This window comes from Onychomys torridus, chromosome 7 (assembly GCF_903995425.1).
Source record: "Onychomys torridus chromosome 7, mOncTor1.1, whole genome shotgun sequence".
NCBI lineage: Eukaryota > Metazoa > Chordata > Mammalia > Rodentia > Cricetidae > Onychomys > Onychomys torridus.
Genome location: NC_050449.1, coordinates 96,157,015 through 96,180,585, shown reverse-complemented (window position 1 = coordinate 96,180,585; position 23,571 = coordinate 96,157,015). Strand labels below are relative to the sequence as shown.

Sequence of the window (23,571 nt, the reverse complement as noted above, 5' to 3'; positions counted from 1 at the left end):
TGAGCATTTTATTTATCAACCAATCAGAGTGACACATTCACATCCAGAGCATCCCACAGCATTTGGTTTTGCAATTGGCTTTTCACTAACATGCTTTTGAGGCCTATCAATGCTGTACTGTCAGTTGTCTTGCTAAGCAGGCCAGTTGTATGACTATAACATGTATCTTAGTGGGCATCTAACTTGTTCCACTCTGCTTCAGTGTTGCCGTGAATTATGTACAAGTTTTAGTGTCAGCAGGCTTTTGGCCTTTTTTGTTAAAACTTACCTAAAGATAAAACCACTAGGTTCACATAGTAACTATGGCATCTCCTGTATTGCCCTTGCATTTTAAAAAAGAAAGGTGCTCAGAAGATTGCATGTGTTAAATTGTGCTTTTAGAACTTCATGAGAGATGACTTGCAAAATGCTTTGTCTCACCTCATTGTGGGGTTTGTTTTTGAGACAGGGTCTCTGCAGCTTTTCACCTTTCCTGGAACTCACTTGGTAGACCATGCTGGCCTAGAACTCATTGATCCACCTGGCTCTGCCTCCCGAGTGCTGGGGTTAAAGGCTGGGATTAAAGGTGGTGGTGTGCCACCACCGCCCGGCTCATATTGTAGTTTTAAGACCAGATCTCATGTAGCCCAGGCAGGCATCAAACTTGCTGTAGCCAAGGACCCTGAGCCTTCTGATCCTATCACTTACTTCCAAATGCTAGGATTACAGGCTTGAGCCACCATGCCTGGTTTTTAGCAGTGCTGTGGACTGAACCTGGGCTTCCTGTCTATAAGCACTCTACCAACTAAAGTACATCCTCAGCTGGTTTTTTTTTGTTTTTTTTTTCAATACTTAGTCTATGGTGTATGTATGTGAGCTATGGTAGCCAGAGACTGATGGCTGATCAAATGTCTTCTATCACTCTTGAGACGGTTTCTCTGTGTAGTTTTGGTGCCTGTCCTGGATCTCACTCTGTAGACCAGGTTAGCTTTGAACTCAGAGCTCTGCCTGGATCTGCCTGGTTCTGCCTCCAAAGTGCTGGGATTAAAGGCATGTGCCACCACTCCCTGGCTTTATAAAAATATTTACTGTGGGTGTCGCACATGTGAAGTCAGAAGAGAACTTGGGGGGAGTTGATTCTATTGTGTGGTTTCTGGAGAATCAAACTTGGTTGTCAAGGGTTGGTGGTGATCACCTTTACCTGATGAGCCTGGGCCATTTCCCTGCCCTGCCCCCCTTCAAAATTATTTTACATTTACTATTATTTTTAATATATATGGTTCTTTTGCCTGCATTTGGCTGCTGCCAGGTCCCCATGGGAGCAGAAGAGGACATTGGATCTCTTGGGACTAAAGATGGCTATAAGCCACCATGTAGGTGCTGAGCAGACAGTGCTTTTAACCTCTGAGCCTCCCTCCACCTTACTTTCTGAGATAAGGTCTTTCACTGAACTATTTCTGTTTAGACTGGCTAGCCAGTGAATCCCTGTTTAGATTCAGGGACCCTACACCTGTGTTTAGGGGCCTAAACTTGGGTCTTCATGCTGGTTCAGCAAGCACCTTACCTACTGAGCCAAGCCATCCATCCCCTGGTTTTTGGCTTTTTAAAAGATGTGACTGTGTAACCTGGGCCAGCTCAACATGTTATTTTGAAGCACATACTCCGTCACCTTTCAGAATCAGTTGTGTGTGTGTCTGGCAGAGTGCTGGTGCCCATGGAGCCCAGAGGCAGCAGATGAGCTTCTGAAGTTGAAGCCACAGGCAATTGTGAGCCACCTGATAAGGGTGCTGGGAACCAAACTAAGTTCCTTCTGTAAGAGTTACATGCTCATTACCTCTGATCTCTCTAGCCTTTGCTTTATGGAGCAGTCCCACTCCCACCCAGGCTGATCTGGAACATACTCAGCAGCCTAGGCTGGACTCAAACTCAATGACCCTCCTACCGCACTCTGAATGCTGGTATTTATAGGTGTAAGCCATCATGCCCAGCACACACACACACGCACACACACAATTATATATAGAATAAAGGGAAAAAAGAACATTGGCTGGGTGTGAATCCCAGCAGGCAGAGGTGGGTCAGACAGGGTTACATAGTTAAGACTCTGTCTCAAAAACAAATATTTGTTCTTGTTTTCTTAATCCTAGAAAAATCACAAATGCAAGTTTGGCAATCTCTTATTGCTTCAGCAGAGCTAAATGAACAAATAATACCAGTGTGAGTTGCTATTTTTTTATTTTCTAAGTTTTGGTGCTCACATTTGGTAAACATAGAAGTTTATACATACACATTTACATATATACACATTTAAGTTTAAAGCCCCAGCTTCATTATTAAACCCCATGCTCAGGCTGTTAAAAAGAGGTAAAATGGCAATATATATATAAAAGAAATCAGGGAAAATGTGAAATAACCCCAATTGATAACTTTTGTCACTTTTATGAACTAAGACATTTTGAAACAACAACAAAAAATCTCTCCTTGTTAAAACTACTATGACAGCCTCAGATATTTACAAGAAAAACAATTATGCACTCAGTTTGGCCTGACAAGCTAGTGAAGTTCCTTTTTATTAGAACAGTTAATATTCAGTGATTCAAAATAAGGTGTTAAAAGCATCAAGTTCCCAGGATCATTATGTTCTAAAGCAAAGTCCTTCAGATATGTCTTTAAACTACTACACAAACCCATCACAATGTTCAGGTCGTAACTGAAATTCTCATTTTGTGTTGCTGGGGATCGAACCCAGAGCCTTGTGCATTCTAGGCAAGCACACCATCATCAGCCTATAACCATTTCTTAGACTAGAAAACATGCATTGTTTGGTGGCTAAACAGCTAGTGAACTCGGGACCGTTTGATGACATTCTCCGAAGGGGCCCTCCTCTTCTGGGATAACCCAGGCCCACACTCTTTATTCTGCAGTAAAGCAGCTTCTGAGAGTCGGTAATTATCTGCACAAGGAGGCGATTCCTAGGATAGGAAGAGGAAATTTTCAGATTTCAAGTTTGTAGATAATGAAGCAATGGATTTCATTCCTTCATTGCCTTGTGATTGAATCATTCCTCTGGTAGCAGTGCTAAATTCTAACAAAAATATATTATAAGCAGTAACTGTAAGATGCTGGAGAATAAATCAAGCAAATGATAAATTACACACACACACACACACACACAGAGAGAGAGAGAGAGAGAGAGAGAGAGAGAGAGAGAGAGAGCAGCAGCAGCTCATACCTAGAAAACTTTTATGGGTTAATTTCCTCATTTTTTGTTGTTTTTAGTCTGTGTGACACAGGTTGTCTAAAATTCTAATGGCTTGAAGAACCAGATGGGAAAATAACTAGAATCCCACAGAAATGAAGATTGAGGATCCCCCCCCCCCAAAAAAAAGCCAATGCTGGAAACCATAACTAAACAGTCTACGGAGTCCAGCCAAATCTTTGCTTGGCCTCTAAACCATGTATGTGCTAAGGAGACATGAGTTAAATCTAAAACGTGAACTGACAGCTTGGCTGCTTCTGTTGTGGTTGCTAAGTAAATACAAGCAGATAAACAGCATTCTTTGAAGGAAATTGCCAGGATCTAGGTTTCTACAATTTACATACCATATCTAGGATGTGATTCAAACCACAGCCCAGGCTGAAGAAAAAAATACTTAAGCAGAGCCTGGAGGACAATTGAAGGGGAATAGTTTTCAAGGCTAATCTAGACTACAGTGCAACTGAAAGTCAGGTGTATATCTAAAATTGACAATAAGCTATTCTCATAATCACCAATGCAGTGAAGAACCGAGATCTAACTGGATGCCACAGCCACCCACTGTTCCATATATCAAAACAACCAATCACAGTGATGCTAACACCAATGCCTAGTCTTAAATAAATAAATAAATAAACAAGCTTATCCTAGATGCATGTAAAAGGCAGAGCTTTAGAAAAGGAAAAAGTATCTAAAATACAAGGACCCTGAAAAAGTACTGAGAGCTTACTACCTTGTAGCAGGTTTACTAAACGAAGTCCCAGCAGCCAAGAAGTGTTCCTAGAGGGAAGACCCATCACTGGCACACAATCTATATGCTGTCCCTCAAAGTACACCCAACTGAATCCTCACAAAGGTACATATGAATCTACAGACCAAAGACAGTTCTTCCAACATACAGGGCTAAGAACAACTGGGCATTTGTAGAGGAATATTCCCTACTTTTCTGATTCAAATATCAGAAAGCAATTAGCTTGAAATTAATCATAAGCATGAAACTGTTAAGACTTTCAGAAGTGGGCTGGAGAGATGGCTCAGTGGTTAGGAGCACTGGCTGCTCTTCCAGAGATCCTAAGTTCAATTCCCAGCAACCACATGATAATTTACAACCATCTATAATGGGATCTGACACCCTCTTCTGTAATGCAGCATACAGGCCGACAAAGCACTTATACATAAAAACAAACAAACAAAGACTTTCAGAAGGGAAAATGGCCCTAAGGCCTAAAGCTAGCTAGGTAAAGGACCGACAAAGTCAACAATCCATAAACGATGTTAAGTCGGACCTGCTTATACAATATAAAGCTGTTTCTCTGCCACAGACCCTAAGAGAATAAAGAGGCTACAGGCTGGGAGGGGAAACCACAAGGACAACAACAAATCCAGCAAGAGCTATTTATTATCTAAGGTCAAACATTTTCAAGGTTCAACAGTAAAAAAGCCACTCAATGAGAAGCGGGAAATGTGGGCTGGGGCTGGGCTGTAGTGCTTGGTTAGCATACAGGGAGTTTGATCCCAAGAACTGCCAACTAAGCATGGTGCTGTGTACTGCAGTATTACCCTTAGCAACTATAATCCCAGTACTGAGAAATTCAAGGTCATTTTCAGCTACACAGTGAGTTTAAGGCTAGCCTGGACTACAAGAAATCATGTGTTTACCTTCCAAACACTAGTTGAAGAACTCAAATGTATAAATTCTAACTAAAATAGTATCAAGAAATTAAAAGAAGCTCTTAATGAAAAAAAGCATTCAGGCACTTAAATGCATAATTCCAGTGAAATGAAAACTCAGTCACAGAAAACAAACCACAAATGTTCCTAATAGCTCTCTTCATAAAATGCCTCAACAGAAACTCAAACATCATTTGCCCTGGTAACAGCTATGCAAAAGACAAAAGCAGCAGTCTGGAAAGAACTCCTGGATGTTTGCAGGATGAAAAAGACAATCCCAAAAGATACATATTTATACTCAATGTGTTCTGTTTACCTGCTTGATTGGAGACAGGCCTTCACCCTCACTGTGTAGCTCAGGCTGGCCTAGCTCAGGCTGGCCTAAACTTGCTAGTAGTCATGATGGCCTTTAACTCTGATCTTCCTGCCCCAGTCTCCATCTTGACAGAATTACAGGCTTGTGTCAACACGCCCAAAGACATACTATGGATTTCACTGATACAGCATTACATATGACAACAGGAATTATAGAAACATAACATCAGTAGTCGCTAAGGGTAAATACTGTAATGTAGCTCAATGGCACAACATGAGCTCAGCATATATGAAGGTCCTGCAATTAATTATTCCCAATCTTTCTCTTACAGAGAGAGAGAGAGAGAGACAGAGAGAGACAGAGAGAGAGAGAGACAGAGAATAAAATAATGTATTGTGGGGGCTATAAAATAGATTACATATGAGATCTGTACAAGAATTTTAGGTTTATCTATTCCAAGCAGACTGGAGGGGTGTGCAAAGAAAAAGTGCAAGAAGTTCATTTTAAATATGCGCTCACAGGCTGAAGACTTTCTGGAGTGAAAAGAGCTCTAAGGCGGCTATGTGGACATCAGGTAAAGGGGCTTCAAGACGGAATTCTCCAGCCAGCTGTGGATTTTCTTGAAGCAACAAATGGTGAACATCTGTTTATCTGGGGAAATCTCGCTCCTACCTCACAGCACAAAGAACAAAGAATCTGGGATGGTTCACAGGCAAACAGAGGCTATGGGACCGGTGAGACAGCTGAAGGTTAAGAGAGACGCTGGTCTGCGCCAAGAACAGCGCCTCCTTCCCAGCACCCTCGTCAGACAGCTTACAGTTACCTACAACTCCAGCTCCAGGGGATAAGACACCCTCTTCTGGCCTCTGACAACACCCATACACATGTGCACACAAACTAAGGTAAAACAAAATAGTAACAGTTAAAATTGTAAAAACTTTAGAAGAATACTAGAGAATAAATTGGTGCCTTGAGAAAAGGCAGGATACAAAATACATAATCATTTTACAAAAGGTGTTTACCAAGAGATAGAAATTTAAGCCAAGCATAGTGATACATCATGCATCCTTGTAATCCCAGCACTTGTCAGGCCAAGACAGGATAACTGTTTCAAGACTGAGAGACAAAGAGAGAACAAGAGAGATGAAAAGACTGATTCTTTAAAAAGCATGGTGCTACTCCACTATAACCCTACCAGATGGCTAAAAGTCAAATGACTGTAAAACTACATGGTGGTGTAAAGTAGCACCAAATCTCTTCTAGAAACGGCCTAATAATGAATACCATGTAATCCTAGTACTAGGAGGCAGAAGCAGATGCCCTGCAAATTTAAGGCCAGCCTAATCACATAAACTAAATGTATACATATAACCTAAGACTTGTACTACTGCCTACTGGAAAAGTACACCCTACAGAAACCTGTATGTACTGAGTACTTTTATCAAAAACCCAAAGGGAAGTTGTTCAGGTGCTCTAATCAGACAGAATGTTCTGTGATAAAAAAGGATGAGCCATCAATATGCACCATCACCTGGACACTATGACAAGTGAAGCCTGCTACAAACAGTACATGTTCTCTAATAGCACGTATATGAAGCTCTCAAACAGGCAAGATTAATATATTCTGGAGACAAATAAAATAAGCTTATCACTGTGGGGCTGGAACAGAGAATGCTTGCTGAGATATGGTCATGCTCTGGATACTGCATGGGTTTGCTAACTCATCTACCAGGAAACTTGACTCACATAAACTGTGATCTACAAATTTCTAAGAGAACAATAAATACTGGATTCCAGTTAATGATATGCATGCTAAGTGTTTGAGGAAATGTATGTTCTATTTCTGCAACTCTGAAATGCATAAAAAATGAGAAAAAGGAACTGATGTAATAAAGCAGATTATTAAAATGTTAACTGTGCAAATAAATGTTAACTTTAGACCTAGAAAGCAAGTATATTGTTTAAAATTCATTCATTTGTGGCTGGAGAGACGGCTCATTAAGAGCACATACTGCTCTTGCAGAGACCATAGTCTGATTTTCAGCACCCACTCTGGGCAGCTCACAGCCACCTATAATTCCAGATTTGGGAGATGAAACTGTCTTCTGAACTGTATGGACATCTACACATATGCAAATGTATGTACACACACACACACACACACACACACACACAAGCATGCACGCACTCACGTTAAAAAAACCTTAAAAATAAGTAGAATCAATTCATTCAACTTTTTATCATTTAAAACAAATTGTACTAGTAGATTCTTTTCATTCATAAAACTAGACAGATGACGTCTGAAGCGGGACAGGGTGAGCCTCTGTTACTGCTGGGAACCAAGTCTGAGTTCTACAGAAGCCAATTGTCTTATTTCTGAGCCATCTCTCTAGCCTCTCTGCTAAGAACTTGTGAAACTTTTTAAAGTTACTCAGATTTCCATTAACTTGTCATATATAAATTTCATGCTAATAATGTTGACACAGGTCAAATGTAGAAAGGGTTGAATAGAGACTAGACTATCAATTCAATTAGCAGCAAGCCAGGATTTGATGTGTGGCTATTTATCTACAGATAGAAGCAATCTCTGGAAATAAGGAAGTGTGGGGCCAGCAAAATGACCCAGCAAGTACAGGCACTTGCCACCAGCCTGATGACCTGGGTTTAATCCTCTGAACCTACATGGTAGGAGAGAAGCAATTCCTGCAAGTTATCCTCAGCCTGGCACACATGTGCCAACCCCGCCCCCACAAACAACAACAACAATAATGACGATCAGTGGAGGTGAGAAGAGAATGTGACAGACCAGCATGAGATAATCAGCGATATATTCTGTTTTCAAGCAGGCCATGTTCTGGGCAGCAGCCTCCGCCATGAAAACTCTGCAGTCATCAGGCTTCAGTTTATTGAAGTCACAAAAAAGATGTGTAGCCTCCTTAAATAAAGGGACTGGATGACCAGGTAGCACCTAATGAAAAATGAGAAGCATCTTAAGTCCCTCCTGTTCCACAGTGGTTCAGCTATACAGTATGCACTCAAGGACTGCCCTCCAAAGGCAGAAGGAACTGGAGACACCACAGAAACCTTGCTGGACAAGTTCTGTGCAAACCTGCCCCCAGGACAGCAGTAAACTAATCCAGGACAAACCTCTGCTCCTCCTGCCTGAAGAAGACGCTTAAACCCAGCTTCTCGGGGCCGATCAACACGTAAAATAACCTTCCAGCCACTAAATGCTCCCTATTAAAAAAAAAAAAAAAAAAAAAAGTACATGTAATTTTAATATACTAAACAATTCAAAATACAGAGGCATAAATTTATCTTTGTTTAATGTCAATAAGTAACTTTTTGTTATTTTTTAAAATGTGTATGAGTGTTTTGTCTGTCTGTCTGTCTGTCTGTCTGTATGTATGTACACAAATACTGCGTATCACTTGAGTGCAGTACCTGCGGAGGTCAGAAGAGGGTGTCGTATCCTCTGGACTAGATTTACAGATGATTGTGAGCCACCTTGTGGGTGGTGGGAATCAAACCTGAGTCCACTGGAAAAACAGGAGGTGCTCTTACCCCAGCCATCTCTTAAATTTAAAAAAAAAAAAAAAAAAAAAAAAGACAAGGTTTCATATAGCTTGGGCTAATTTTCAGTCCTGATGTAGCTGAGGCTGGCTCTAAACTGATTCTTCTGTCTCCCAAGTGCTAGGATTACAGGAGTACCCTACAGTGGACTTAATGTCAATAAACAAAACAAAAAGCCACCTCAAATTATTCAGTTAGTCAACAGGCAAATGGGATGAACTAAAGTTCTCAAAATAAATACAAATGAAGGGCTAAAGAGATGGCTTAGTGGTTAAGAGCATATTGTTCTCACAGGGGACCAGGGTTGGTTCCCAGCATCTACACAGGCAGCTCACAACTGCCTATAACCAGCTCCAGGGGGTCTGACACCCTTCTGACTCCTCATATACATAGATAAAGAAAACATATGTAGACAATAAGTACTTGAAAAATTGTTTAAGGGTTTTAGCCATCAGGAAAATGAAAATCAAACTAAACTGTGATTCTATCTCACTCTAGCCAAAATGGCTACCATTAGAAAATACTAATAAGAAACACTGGCAAAGATGGGGGAAAAGGAACCCTACATACTGCTTAAGGGAATGCTGTCATATAACATACAGAACATATAATCGAGTATGATTATTTAGCCATAAAGAAGAATGGAACCATGTCATCCACAGGGAAATGGATAGACCTGGAGAGCATCACTTAAGTGAATAAGTCAGACCAATGACAAACGATATGTTTTCTCTGTATGTGAAGTCAAAATTTTAAAAACTTTAAGGGTAGGAAATGAAATATAGGACACAAAAGCAGAAGAGGGACTATGTAGGGCAGAGAAAAGGGACCAGCAGGACCGGGATGGGGATGGGATAATGGAGACAGTAAGAGGGTAAAGATGGGTAAACTACAACCACACACACACACACACACACACACACACACACACACACACACACACGTAAACATTCTTTACAAAAAAATAAAATAAAATCACAGCTATTAATGGTCTTGTGATTTGTTGCCTAGATTTAATTCAAGGAATGCTAGCTTTCAATTAGCGATTTGTTTTTAAAAAGGACATCATTTCCCTACTCCAAGTGTATAGACTCTGGGTCTCAGACTCCTTTGGGAGAATCTGTGGATCCAGCTTAGAACTCCTGATACTACACCCTGAAAAGACAAGTTACCTTTAGAAGACCCGTATCTTACTGTACAACACAATATTCTTGTTTTTTGAGACAGGATCTCTCTACAGAGCCCTGGATGCCCTGGAATTCACAGATATCCTCCTGCCTCTGCTTCCCAAGTGCTGGAGTTAAAAACATGTAGCACCCGTACAGCTACAACACAAATTTTAGCTTAACATAGAATGCACAATAAACATATCAATTAAGGAATAAAAGATAATTAGAACTACTTGGTCAAGCATATTCTCTTTAAAACAATTCATAATGCTGAATTCTATTTGTAGTATCTATGTAATCACCATATAATTATATATATTTTTATACCTCAACAATGCCTGATTCTTGTCTTTGCTGGATTCTTTTCCTCCACCTCATTGCTGCAAGTGCTAGTTTTTGCTGGTGCTCAGTGACATCTGCGAGAGCATCAAGTATGGAGCTACTTCCCCATTCATAGTCTTCCTCCTAAAAAATCAGGCCAGTGAACTTCTGGGTTCCTCCAACAGAGAGCACTGTACTAGGCACAGGTTTCTGGCCCTAAGAAGCCTTCAGTCTATTAAGATCAAAGCTGTATGTTCAACTGTTAGATACAGAGAACACTGAACATTTTGTAAACACACATGAAATACAGATTCATTTGGTTTTATGTTAAGAATCAAGAAAAGTTGGCTTTTAATTAAAACCAGAAATTCATTTCCCAGCAACACATTCCTTGGCGAGACAGCTGTATTTTGGCAACTTAGTACTATTCAGGATACTTGGCTTCATGGGAGCACGGTCAGAGGAGGCATGAACAGAGACAATTCCCAAGGGAACTGAGACTGGAAGCTTCAGAAACTACAAGGTAGATACTACTGTGCTGGCCTGTTTGCAACAATTAGTTCAACACAGAATGAGCTAACAGTTTAAAAAAAAAAAAAAAAGGCTTAAATGAGGTATCTTGAAGTCTTCTCATGTAAGTATCATTTCAAGAAAAAACACTGACAAAATAGGTAACAAGGTAATAGGCCACAATGGAACTCCTTTCTGTATGCCAAACAAAACATTTAAGAAAAAGGAATGTGAATAAAGCAACCTGAGTCTGTAAACTCTGTTTTATTACTTGAGATCCTTACACAACTGGTGTAATCTAGCTGACCACATGTGGTCATTTAGATGATATGCATGGTAAGTGTATGAGCAGGGATCTATGACATTTACAAAAGAATAAGCCTTCCTAGGAATGTGAATACACACCTGCACAAAGCACCCAGCTGTCCTGCAAGCTTCCAGGTAGGAGCGATGAAGCACCCACTTGCCAGCTGCCATGGAGGCCAAGTACTTCTCATTGCGCAATGGGTACCCCACAACCATGTGTGTGCAGCTGGGGTCTGAGCACTGCTTCTCAATCACTGACCCACCTTGTGTAGAGAAAACAATTTGTGAATACATATGAAAAACCTCTACTTTACTAGGTATGGGTGTTTGCCTGCATGTTTAACTGTGTAGCAGACAAATGCAGTACCTATGGAGGCCAGAAGAGGGCATTGGATCCCCTAGAAAGTGGAGTTACAAGATGTGAGTGCTGGGACTAGAATCCTGGTCTTCTGCCAGTGCTCTTAATCCAGAGTCATCTTTCCAGCACTTTCTACCCCCTTTTTTCAAACAGGGTCTCACTGTGCAGTCCAGTGACCTCAAGCCTGAGATCCTCTTGCTTCAGCCTCCCGGCTGCTGGGATCACCCATGCTTGGCCCTGTCATTTCTGAATGTTTTCTTTTGCTATGTCAAGCTATGAGATCAAGGTCTTTTAGAGTAACGATTTAAAAAAAGCTAGTGTAGATTCAGGTGGCTATTTCAAAGGAATAAAAAACAAAACCAAAATCCCTGCAAAACATTTCACTGGTGTTTTATGTGATTAAATACTGATTAGTCGTTTTCATGTACTAAATTAAAGGTGATTTCATCTATTTCTTCTTATTCCCCAACACAAGGCTACCAGACAGTGTGGTGTAACCCAGGTGGCCCACTTCCTGTTCCTACTGCAGCCCAGCTACAATACATCAGGTCTTCCAGCTTGCCTCTCCTAGGGGTCAGAGGGAAAGTCTGACAGCTAGGAATAAGGGTAATGTTGCTGAGAAGGAATACTCTGAGTGCTTCAGACTCAAGTCACCAGGCCCAGCTAAATCTTTCAATGCTTAGGTCCCATGATCTAGTAATTTTAGATGTAGATTAATTAGATCTTTATGAAATCAAAACCCTAATGCTGACTCAATGTGTGGGCTTAAATAAGGTACCCATATTCTTTTCTCAACATCTCTGCATAGAAATATGACTGCATCTGTATTCCAATAAGTTGTGGTAATAGTACATTTTAAAGTAAAATACCAGAAGAAAAAAATTTTCAAACAATTGTAAAATACTGGTACCTAGTTTTTTAATCAGGTGACAGTAATCAATCCTCTCTTGAGAATTCAGTGATGACATCTGGAATACATACTGTTTTTTAAGTTTTTCTTGACTCTCCTCCATTGTTTCAATCTAGAATGCAATAGTTTTATTTTAGAAAAAATTAACTTTAGAACTATTTTCAGGTACTGCTATTTTATAGTGACATTTTAGTCATTCTATATACAAACTGTAATTCAATCAAGGAAACTCCACTTTCGATAGTGAGGAGTCTATGCAGAGAACAAGCCCTACTCCAGCACACTGACACCCAAAGTCGCCGTCACCGCAGCAGATCAGCACACCTTGTCTGTAGGCCGTGGAGGCACAGGTGGCTTGAGCAAGGGGGAAGCCATGCTGGGGGCCTCAGGCATGGGGAGGAGATGCCTCCTAGCTGCTGCTGGGGGTTCTGGATCTTCAGACACTGGGGGTTCTGGAGCTTCGGTCACACCCAAGGCTGAGGGTGAGGAAAACAAGGCAGTGTGAGAGACAATGCACAAATATAATTTACAACAAATTCTAGAGAGTATTCTCATTTGTCTTGGCCAAAAATAAAATGAACCATGAACTCTGCAATGCAAAAGTGTAACAGACTGAGGTGAGGCATGGTGGTGTCTGCCAGTAACACCAGCAACTCAGGAGGCTGAGACTAGAGATTCTCAGGTCTGAGGCCTGCATGGGTGCAACCCTGCCTCAAACACAAGCAAAACATGTAGAAGAGAGTAGCCAACTTCTCCAAGTTAAAAAGAAATGCAACTAAATAACTGTGTATGTATTATTATCTGGGTTCTGTGAACCTTTCCTTTCATCCAGCACAGGAAGATGACCACCCAGTGTGAAGAAATGACCAAAAAACCAAAAGACAAAACAAAACAAACAAACAAAAAAATCCAGGAAGCTCACAAAAGCCAAAAACAAACTTACATTATAAGCTGGGTGGAATTCAGAGAGTCAAATAAAAATGAGTTACAGGGAGAAAACCCAAACACTGCTTAACAGAAAAGAGGCTAGAAAGAAGTGCTGTGTGAGTTATGTTTGTAAAATGGCTAATCCTAAATTTCTACATTTGAAGATCAAAAAATATTTTTCAGTTGATTGATACAGTACTAAAGTTGTTTTCATTTGCATGTGCAATACAGGGAACCACAGTGTCTTTAAGGGGTCAACATGCAAATAGTACAAACAAACAGGTTTTCCTTATTACCCTGCTCAGCAATTTCTGAACGGTACACAGGCTCTTGAGGAGAATCATCCAGTTTTTTAATGTCAACCTGAAGCTCAGAATACTGTGTGGGGTAGCTAGGCCACTGCAAGTTGCTGGCAAGTCTTGCTCTCTCCTCCCGTGCTGTCGGGTCATCCCAAATGATCTGCTCGTTCTGGGAGGGCTCTGTGTTGATATCAGGCACTATCTGTCGAGACTGCCTAAGGAATAAAAAGAGACAATTTTAACAGTCACTGCTGAATCAAAGTGCATAAAACCGATGAGTAGTACAGATGCATATTTGTTGAATGAATCAATCTAGGAGGTCTTTCTTCTTTTGCTACAGGGTCTCTTCCTGGAGAGGACAGCTTTAACTCGAGGTGATCCTGCTTCTACCTCCAGGGCTAAGATTACAGGCGTGCATCCTAGCTTGCCTTCACCGCTGTGATAAGGCACCAGGGCCAAGAGCAACCTGGTGAGGAAAGGGTTTACTTCAGCTCACAGTTGTGGCCCATCACTAGAAGAAGTCACGCAAACAACCTGGAGGCAGGAGCTGAAGCAGAGAGCAGAGGAGCACTGCTTCCTGAAGGCCTGCTCTTCACGGCTTGCTCCGTTTGCTTCCTCATACAGCCCAGAACCACCTGCCCAGTGGAGGTACCGCCCACAGTGGGATGGGCTCTCCCACATCAATCATTAATCAAGCTGTTCCACAGATTTACCTACACACCAATGTGATGGAGGCATCTTCTCAAATGAGGTTTTCTCTTCCCTGATGACCCTAGCTTGTGCGAAGTTTACAAAAACTTATCCAGCATAGCGTGCACCAACACATCCAGCTAATTTATTTTTAAAATATTTCTACTGGAAATTTAAAAGAAATGATTTATTTTTCACTTTTATTTATTTATTTATTTGTTTTGTTTTGTTTTTTTGAAACAGAGTTTCTCTATGTAGCCCTTGCTCTTCTGGAACCTATGGAGGTAGAGTTATAGGCAATTGTGAGCTGCCATGTGGGTGTTGGGAACTGAACACAGGTCCTCTGCAGGAACAGCCAGTGAGCTTAACCAAGCCATCTCTCCAGCCCCCTCTACTGGAACTTTAAAGTGACTGTCTATGTATTCATATAAAAAAAAAAATCAATATTTTTTTTTAATTCTAAAAACTGCTGCATTTAAAAATGGGATTGTTTTAATTTTTTAAGTTAGGGAAACATGGTAATGTTTAGAAAACTGGAGTTACTAGGTTTAATAATTGCATTTAAAATTTTCTTTTAAATATAGGTATGTATCCTAGGTTGGCCTCCACTTGCTCTGTAGTAAAGGATGATCCTGGACTCCTGATCTTCCTCCCTCTAGTTTCCATGTGCTGGGATTATAGACATGTACCACCATGCACACACATCACACACTCATAATACATGTTTAAACCTAAGTACTCTGTACACCCTGAGTGTTCAGGGCGAGCAAGCACTAAGGAACAGGACTGACTGCCCACTGAGTGTACTTCAAATAGAAAAGTGGACCCCAAAATCATAACCTCAAAGTAAGAGTTGCACAACTGCCTAATCAAGAAGACAGGAACACCCATTTAGCAGAGGATAAAAACAAAGATGACCCCGGGGTAGAACGCATACTGTCTGAGCTAAATAAAACCCCAACATAAACCCCTTCCCTGGTCTTAAAATTCTAAACTACTGCTTTACTTCAAAAAGTAAAAAACAAACAAACAAACCCAATTAGCTAAGCTAAGTGACCAGGTGCCTCAGTCAGGAGCTTTCATCTCCTCCAGCCACCCCCACCGACAAGCACAAACCTGAGTGCCTCCAGGACGCGACTCCGTCCACTCCGAGCAGAACGAGCACTGTCAGGAGTTGAAGAAGCACTGTTACAACTGCTTCTGGACAGGCTAGTCTTCTGTGCCTGTGTCTTCACGAGGCAGGTTGCTGACATGATCTCTTGCAACTGCTTCTGGAAGTTTTCTCTCATCTCCAAGGTCTGTGTCAGAGCTTGAAACAAACATAGGTGTCATTATCAATGAAGAGACATCTGTCCCCCTCCTCTCTCTCCGTTGCTGGTTTTTAAAGTGAGGCTCCCAGTGTGTAGTCAGGCTGACCTCAACTTGTGATCATTCTACTCCTGTCTTTAGAGTGCAGAGGTAACATGCATCACCATACCCCATTATAAACTTCTCTTGTCAATTAGATCTTATACTATTTGGTCTAGATTTGGTTGAACAAAAAATTTGTTGATATTTACTGAATACTTACATAGGAATGTACGGCTAGAAATGTCACAAAACACGAAGGCAGCCATAAGGACTGTATCTGAAACAATGAGGACTCCCTTGGAGGAATACTTACTAATCCCTTTGAAGAGCTCCCTGCTTGCTTCTGACCCTTTCTCACTGTGCAAACTACACTGACATTCACACAGTCATCTGTTTGTACCTGATTGTCTTCAATGGCTCTACTTGCTTATTTGCTTTGGGGGAATGGGGTCTTGCCACACAGCCCAGGCTGGCCTTGAACTCCCCTCCCGCCTCAGCCTCAAATCCTGGGATTACTGCTGTAAAGCACTACCAAGCTTTCACTAATCTTTGAAAACACAGACCACAACATATTTATCTTTCCTTTCCATTATAGGCTAGACACTGAATTGAATACCAAGTATTTTTGGAATGAACAGAAGGGAATAGCAAGTTGGAAGGAAAATTCTAGTAGGGCAGGATGGCTAAAGAGAAGCCAGAGAGTAATATGTTAAAAGAGAACACACACATCTAAATAAGGTAATCAGTGTAGCACTATCTGTAATACCAAAATTTCAAAATAACCAGTCAATGCCAATTAAGAAGAGACAGTGAAATAAAGCAGGGCAGATTGTATGCCACATACTACACTACCAATTAAAACTAAGATAGACTAGAGCAGCTCCTGTGCAGACACATCTTGCTTTATCACACTTCACAAATACTATTCTATAGCTTCAGTGCACACCCTAACATGTGTGGGTTGTGTGGTGTAGTGGGTAGAACCCTTAAGAGACGAGGCCCAGTGTGAGGTGGCTGGATCATGAGGAACACTGCCCCACAATCGATTAATGTAGTTTTCAGGGAACTCAGGCCAGCTCTGTTGTGGGTTGCTGTGACAAGAGTAAGCCTGTCTATCTTGCTGCCAGTCTTCCCATGCAATGACACTTGCCCACTTGCTGGTAAATACTCCTGCCATGATGTGATGTAGCCAGGAAGGTCTTTACCAGAGTCCAAGTGGATCAAGCTTAGATTTCATTCTCTAAGGCTAGTTGAGCTAAAAATGTCTCCTTTCCTTCTAGATTACCCAGTTCCAAGTACTGTTTCATAGCAACAGAAAACAAAACATTAAAACATTGCTTTTGTTTGTTTGTTTTTGTTTTTAAGCAAACTGAAGGCTGTGGTAACTAGGTATTAACCACTGTCCAGCTCTTCCTAATAATTCTATCTGTGTGGTCACCTGTGACCAGTGACCAGAGATGTCACTGCTGTGTGAACCATACCTGTACAAACTCCACACTTAAATGCTGTGTGTATGCTCTGACTGGTTTTACTCTCCATCTCTCTCATTCCCAGGACCTCTTCAATCCCCAAGAAACAATAATATTAAAATTAGTTCAACTAATACCCTACAATGGCTTAAGTGTTCAAGTGAAAAGAACAGTGACACACCTCTGTCTACCTCTAAAGTAAAGCTAGCAATGACTAAGCTGAGTGACAAAGGCATGCAAGAAAGCTAACTCAGGTCAAAGCATGCCTCTTACGCAGTCAAGCTGTGAATGCAGAGAAAATTCTTGGATGGAATTCAAAGCGCCACTCCAGTCAGCACACAACTTACCACTGACACAAAGCTGCACATGGCAACACTTAACAGTTGCCTTATACTGCAAGGAGATGCCTCTCCAGGGCTCCTGAACTAGAGAAGTCAGTGTCTGGCTTCAAAACTAGAAAGCCAACCCAGCTTTCTTATTAGTGGCAAATGCAGCTGGGGCTCTAAGTCAAAACAAATGTTCTTAAAAGTAAAATGTGAAGATTGCTGTGGGCACTCAGGAAGCAGAGACAGGCAAGTGGACCTCTCTGTTCAAGGCCAGCCTGGTCTTATAGTTCCAGGACTGCCAGGGCTCCAGAGGAACTCTGGGGAGTAGAGGGGGCAAAAAGAGAAAAAAAAGCATCTTACCTCCTTTACAGTCATTTCTTCCATCCCCATTCAACAATGCTGATTCTTCATTATTCGTGACCAGGCTGTTTGTCTCATTTTCTTCTACAGACAAATGATCTGGCTATTCAAAGAGAAAAATTACAATTTCTCAAACAAAGTCACTGCATAATTTCACAGAGGTCTATTTTCAGCTTAGGAGGGGCACACTCTCCACACTACCTACCTCATCGTCCTTGGAAACAGAGACTGCTAAGGGTGCCCGGCTAGTACAGTGCCAGCCATCTTGCACTGTACTGATGTCCAGGCTCATTTTGGGATTGTAAGTGTGTGGATACAGAGATTCAGGAAGATGCTTATACTCTTGAGCACACTGGAATACAAGTGCAAGTTTTAGAAAGCAGTTTACATGTAAATAAGAAACTGGGACCTGGGAGATGACTTAGCAAGAAACATCCTCACCCCATTAATCTGGTGACCTAATTCACTCCCCGGAACCACATAAAGTGGAAGGAGTGGAATTACCTCCACACACACCCATGCACACGTAGTAATAAATCAAACAACTACATAGGTAACAAATCGCCCAAACTTTTCAAATCTAATGCCCACTAAAGTATAAACTCTTAACTCTGCCTTTGTATTTAGCAAGGTATCAATCACTACCAAGAAAAGTAGTACAGCTATACAGTATATAAGCATGCCGAATCAACTCTCCTCAAATATACATTTATCTTTTGTTTTCATAGAATCTTAAAATTGTATTTCTATTTATGTTGTGGGAGAAGGGAGGGGTGGTGCCCATGTGGAATGTGGAAGTCAGGGATACCTTGTGGGAGTTGGTTCTCTTTCCACTGTGTGGATCCCACGAACCAAATTTAGGCAGTCATACTTGGTGGTTAGAGCCTTTCCCTTCCAAGCCATTTATTTTATTCACTCTTCATATAATTTTCAGTAGAGAAAGGAATCAGATTAAAAGTATTCACTTAAAATTTGGTAAATATTTAAGCAATAAAGATCTTACATTCTGGTTTTTTTTTTAAAATTTATTATTTATACAGTGTTCTGCCTGCATGTATGCCTGCAGGCCAAAAGAGGGCACCAGATCTCATTACAGATGGTTGTGAGCCACCATGTGGTTGCTGGGAATCGAACTCAGGACCTCTGGAAGAGCAGCCAGTGCTCTTAACCTCTGAGCCATCTCTCCAGCCCAGATCTTACATTCTGAAGCTAAAGAAATACAATGCTCATGGCATGACCTATGTACAGCTCAGATCTTGGGGAATCCCCAAAGGCCCTTATGTTGTAAGCAGAGTCCACATCGTGTCCCACAGACCCCGTGGGTGTGTGTGCTGGAAGGGAGCATAGGATCTGAACCTTCCTGCCATCTCTCTTTCACCTCCCAGAAACCAAGTGGGCAGTTCCTGTCATGCTGCCCCAGGGAACCCAACAACAGCAAACTTATTTACATTCACTGAAACCGGTTTGTGCTCTGAAATGTTCGTACATTTTCAATCGACCAGGAAGGGGGAGAAAGCACTTCTTACCTCTAAAAGCCAATGCTCGGAAACAATATGCACCCCTCTTTCTTTTGCAGATTTGTACTCTCGGTTACTATCATTTGTCCGACCCTGATAAATGAAATGAGTCACCGACTCATCCAAACTCCACCTGAAACCAAATATGGCGAAAGGACTAACTAAGGTAAATAGCGGCCACTCTAAATAGAATACTCTTGACACGCAAAACTCCAAGAACTAGAGACTAGGCAAGAATAGCAAAATGGCTGGTTTTGCATCCTGATAAGTGTCAATGATTCAATTTTCAGGTATACAGTATAGGAAGATGACAGAAGAAAACTTTCAAAATATTACTATCTACTTTTAAAAATTATTCCACTTTCTTTTATAATGTGTATCACTTTTTAATTATAATAAAAAGTACTTTCGCCAGGCGGTGGTGGCGCACGCCTGTAATCCCAGCAACTCAGGAGGAAGAAGCAGGCGGGTCTCTGTGAGTTCGAGGCCAGCCTGGGCTACAGAGCGAGATCTAGGACAGGCTCCAAAAGCTACACAGAGAAACCTTGTCTCGAAAAACCAAAAAACAAACAAACAAACAAATAAAGTACTTTCAAATTAATAAAACTTAAAGCACTTAAATCATTGCCCAGTCACTGGCTACCACCCTGTTTATTTGCTCCATCACAAAGTGCCTGTGTCTCTGTGTTGAGAACTGAGCCCAGGTCTCTGTGTATGCTAGGCAAGAACTCTACCATAGCCTGAGACTATGTCTCTTAAGAAAACACTGGAGACAGTATCTCATTCTGTAGTCCTGACTATCCTAGAACTCACTATGCACACCCTCAGAGAATAACCTGCTCCTGCCTCTCAAGTGCTGGGATTAATGGGAGTGTACAACCACATCCTGCCAAGATACATATTTTTAAAACTTTGAAACAAACTAAAATATTTTAAATGGGCATCTCACTCTACCAGGGATTGCTACAGATGTCAGTACTACTCACTAACTATCATTAAGATAGAAATAAATTCAAGCCAGGCGGTGATGGCACACACCTCTCAGGAGGCAGAGGCAGCAGATCTCTGTGAGTACAAGAGCAGCCTGGTCTACAGAGTGAGTTCCAGGACAGACAAAGCCACACAGAGAAACCCTGTCTTGAAACCCCCCCCCCCAAAAAAAAATGAATGAGTGAACTCAGTCAGTCCCAAATGTACTGACTAAACTCTGTGAGGGTAAGAATTCCATTCAACTCTAGAATACTAACACAAATCAGCTTCACAAATATGTGTTAGTTGTGTACAATGTAAGAATAAATTGTATGTGGGGAGTATTTTCAAAGGCTATGCTAAATTAAATTGGAGAGGTTTTCTTAGCACACACAAGCAGGCAAAACCAAGACTTCCTCATAAGGGAAGACAAGGCTTTGGGTCCCTCTGAGCTGCAGCTGGCACCACCAACATAAAGTTGTGCCTACCTACACTCTGCTCCCAGTGAGGCTGCGACCCCATTTAGTTCACTCTGTTTCTTACTGAGCTTTTTACTCACACACACCACAACTTTGTCAAGTGGTTTTGGAGTCTCTACCTGTACATGGAGAAATAAAGGAACAGATCAATTATGATTCTTTGACATGCATTAGTGACATCTTCCACTTAATAAGAAAACCAAGTCTACCTCCTCCAAATGGTCGTCACCCTTCGGCTGAGGGCTGGCAGAAAGAGTGCTGGTGTTTCGGGAACTATTTGCCAAAGCAACTTTCAAGTTTCTGACGATGACTTCAGAGAGTGGTGAGCTCAGTTTCCTCTTCTGGGTGGCAGCTCTTGGGGTCTCCAAGGCTGCAAGCGCATCCTGTGTGTAGGGACAGGGAAAAGGCAGAAACAACGAAGGAGAAAAAAAAGGAAATAAGAGGGAAAGAAAGAGGAGGGAGGAAACAGATTATATCTTTGACCTATTCTTTTTCTCCCTAAAATTAAAACAACCAACTGTCATTTCTACTTTTATACTATAAAGAAAAATTCCCTATTTTTCACCAAGCACCGAAGGAAATGGAGAGATGGCTCAGCAGCTAACAGCATTGGTGGCCTTCCCAGAAGACTGGGTTCAATCCCCAGCATCAACATGGTGGTTTACAACTGTAACACCAGTTCCAGGATCATATACCCTCTGGATTTGTGGTTACCAGGTATTCATGTGGGGCGCACAGACATACATGCAAGTAAAATAACTATACACAAAAATAAAGATTTTAAGAACAGATAAATAAAATCATTAAACTTACTTACCTTTTCAGTAATGCATGCCACATTTACTTAAGAATTAAAATTGCAATTACATAAAGAACTCCAAACCAAAAAGAACACAGAAGGAAACAAGCTAGGACAGTCAAGAAAGAAACGAATTTTAAGACTAGGTAAAAAAATCAGAATGAAGCTGGGGTGGTGATGGCACATAACCTTTAATCTCTGCACTTGGGAGGTAGAGGCAGGAGGATCTCTGTGAGTTCTAGGCCAGCCTGATCTACAGAGTTCCAGGACAGCCAGAGCTATACAATGAAACCCTGTCTCGAGGGGGAGAAAAAGTAAGAATGAGCCAAGAACAACAACAACAAAAATCTTCAAAGGTATAAAATACAGGCTCAGAGGGAAGGGAGGCCAAGAACTAGACATGGAGAGCTCCATGCAGGAACTGGTTCCTTCTCAACCAAACAGCCAACAGAGATGGATGACAACCAGGACTGCACTGGAGGCTAAAACCTTTACAGACAGGTGCTCCTGAGCACCACTGGGGAGTCTCCTCTGACAGTACTTCATGACTCTGGGTGGTGAGAGCTCCAGAACAACAGACACGCTCATCTGGGATTTCTGCAAACTACAGTGGAGGAAGCCACTCCTTCATCAGCCTCATGCTGATAGATACCAAGAACTGCATGACTGAACACAAAGATACACATGTTCAAAACAAAGTTCTTGAGAACATTCCTTCTACTGTAAATGTGGGTAACAAAAAGTGGCACACCTCAAAAAGAAAAGATCACAAAAGTGTTCAGGAATGTGAGGAGAGAAGGAATGAGTGGGAAAGCCTCAGCTACAGAAGGGACTAAGCAAAGAGCCCTGAGTAAGGACTTACTAGCTAGTTATCAGCTAGCTTCACAATGGCAGCTTATCAACACAATGCTTATGCTTTGTGCTGGGACACAGCTCAAGTGGCAGAGTGCACCTAGCATGCACACAGCCCTGGACACATACTCCAGCATCAAACACATCAAGTGATCAACACCTATGACCACAGCACTCAGGAGATGGAGGCAGACAGATCAGAAATTCAAGGTCATCCTTGACCACATACTAACTAACACTGAGGCCCATCTGAGGTACATGAGACCCTCCCTGATTTGAGAAAAAAAAAAAAAAAAAAAAAGGAAAGTTACAGTTTACACAACGCTCTATCTACAGAGTTCTGGTGTTCAATGTAGCTTATTGATGCCAGGCTAGCAAGGTGTTAATCTGGACTTGAAAATATTTTTCATGAATGATTTTAAAGAAAAAAAATTAGATTTTAAGATATTAAAACAGTCTTGTTTTGTGAGCCAGGCATGGTGCCTGTATACATTGCATATTACAATTTATTACTACTGTCAGATTTATATAGTTGCTTCTTTTCATACTCAAATCATGTTACTTTTATAATTCAAGTAAGCAGTTGGGTTAATTTGTGTTTCTTTTTTAATAGAACATAACAGAAAAACAAAAACAAACAAAAAAAACCCTAAGACACATCCTGTTCCCAAGCACCCTACAGTCCTCTGAGGGAAAGCTACCACCACTCAGATGGCTTGCTCATTCTCTTTTATGTTACTATGCTCATATACTATTAGCATAGTAATTTATAAATACAACAAAATTTATTTAAACTATGCCAATAAATGAACTGTTTTGATTAACAATCTTTAACTAGTACACAACTAACTTTGCATGCCATTTGGAACATATAAGAATAAAAGGAGCCTTTGAAGTGTTCAGGATACTGAAATTATAAAAAACTAACACTGCATGCTACTGCTATTGCCCTGGGTTGACTCCTAGAGAATGAAGTTAAGCCCCCACTGCTGAAGACACCACATAATTCTCAGGACTCAGAACATTTGAGCTGGATCTGACGTCAAAGCCTCCCTTCTGAAGTCTAGCTTTCATAGTACCAGAAAGTGCTATGCAGTTGCCAAGAGAGGGAAGCAGTCAATAGTCCTCCCCAGCTGTGATGCCTATGAACCACAACAACAACCCG

General features: G+C 41.3%; 1 protein-coding gene across 1 annotated transcript in view; it reads right to left on the bottom strand.

Moving 5' to 3' along the window:
- Nucleotides 1-2,197: 2,197 nt before the first annotated feature.
- The window catches only part of Topbp1 (DNA topoisomerase II binding protein 1), a 50,838-nt gene continuing 29,464 nt past the window's right edge, over nucleotides 2,198-23,571 (bottom strand). Inside the window, exons 15-28 of the mRNA XM_036192658.1 lie at nucleotides 20,965-21,138; nucleotides 20,765-20,874; nucleotides 19,317-19,440; nucleotides 17,996-18,142; nucleotides 17,791-17,893; nucleotides 15,402-15,594; nucleotides 13,593-13,810; nucleotides 12,694-12,845; nucleotides 12,370-12,481; nucleotides 11,201-11,364; nucleotides 10,292-10,429; nucleotides 8,370-8,459; nucleotides 8,029-8,190; nucleotides 2,198-2,951 (exon numbers count right to left, since the gene is read on the bottom strand). Of these exons, the coding sequence (XP_036048551.1) occupies nucleotides 2,817-2,951; nucleotides 8,029-8,190; nucleotides 8,370-8,459; nucleotides 10,292-10,429; nucleotides 11,201-11,364; nucleotides 12,370-12,481; nucleotides 12,694-12,845; nucleotides 13,593-13,810; nucleotides 15,402-15,594; nucleotides 17,791-17,893; nucleotides 17,996-18,142; nucleotides 19,317-19,440; nucleotides 20,765-20,874; nucleotides 20,965-21,138 (2,022 nt within the window). The 3' untranslated portion in view covers nucleotides 2,198-2,816. The remainder of the gene's footprint in view (nucleotides 2,952-8,028; nucleotides 8,191-8,369; nucleotides 8,460-10,291; nucleotides 10,430-11,200; nucleotides 11,365-12,369; nucleotides 12,482-12,693; nucleotides 12,846-13,592; nucleotides 13,811-15,401; nucleotides 15,595-17,790; nucleotides 17,894-17,995; nucleotides 18,143-19,316; nucleotides 19,441-20,764; nucleotides 20,875-20,964; nucleotides 21,139-23,571) is intronic.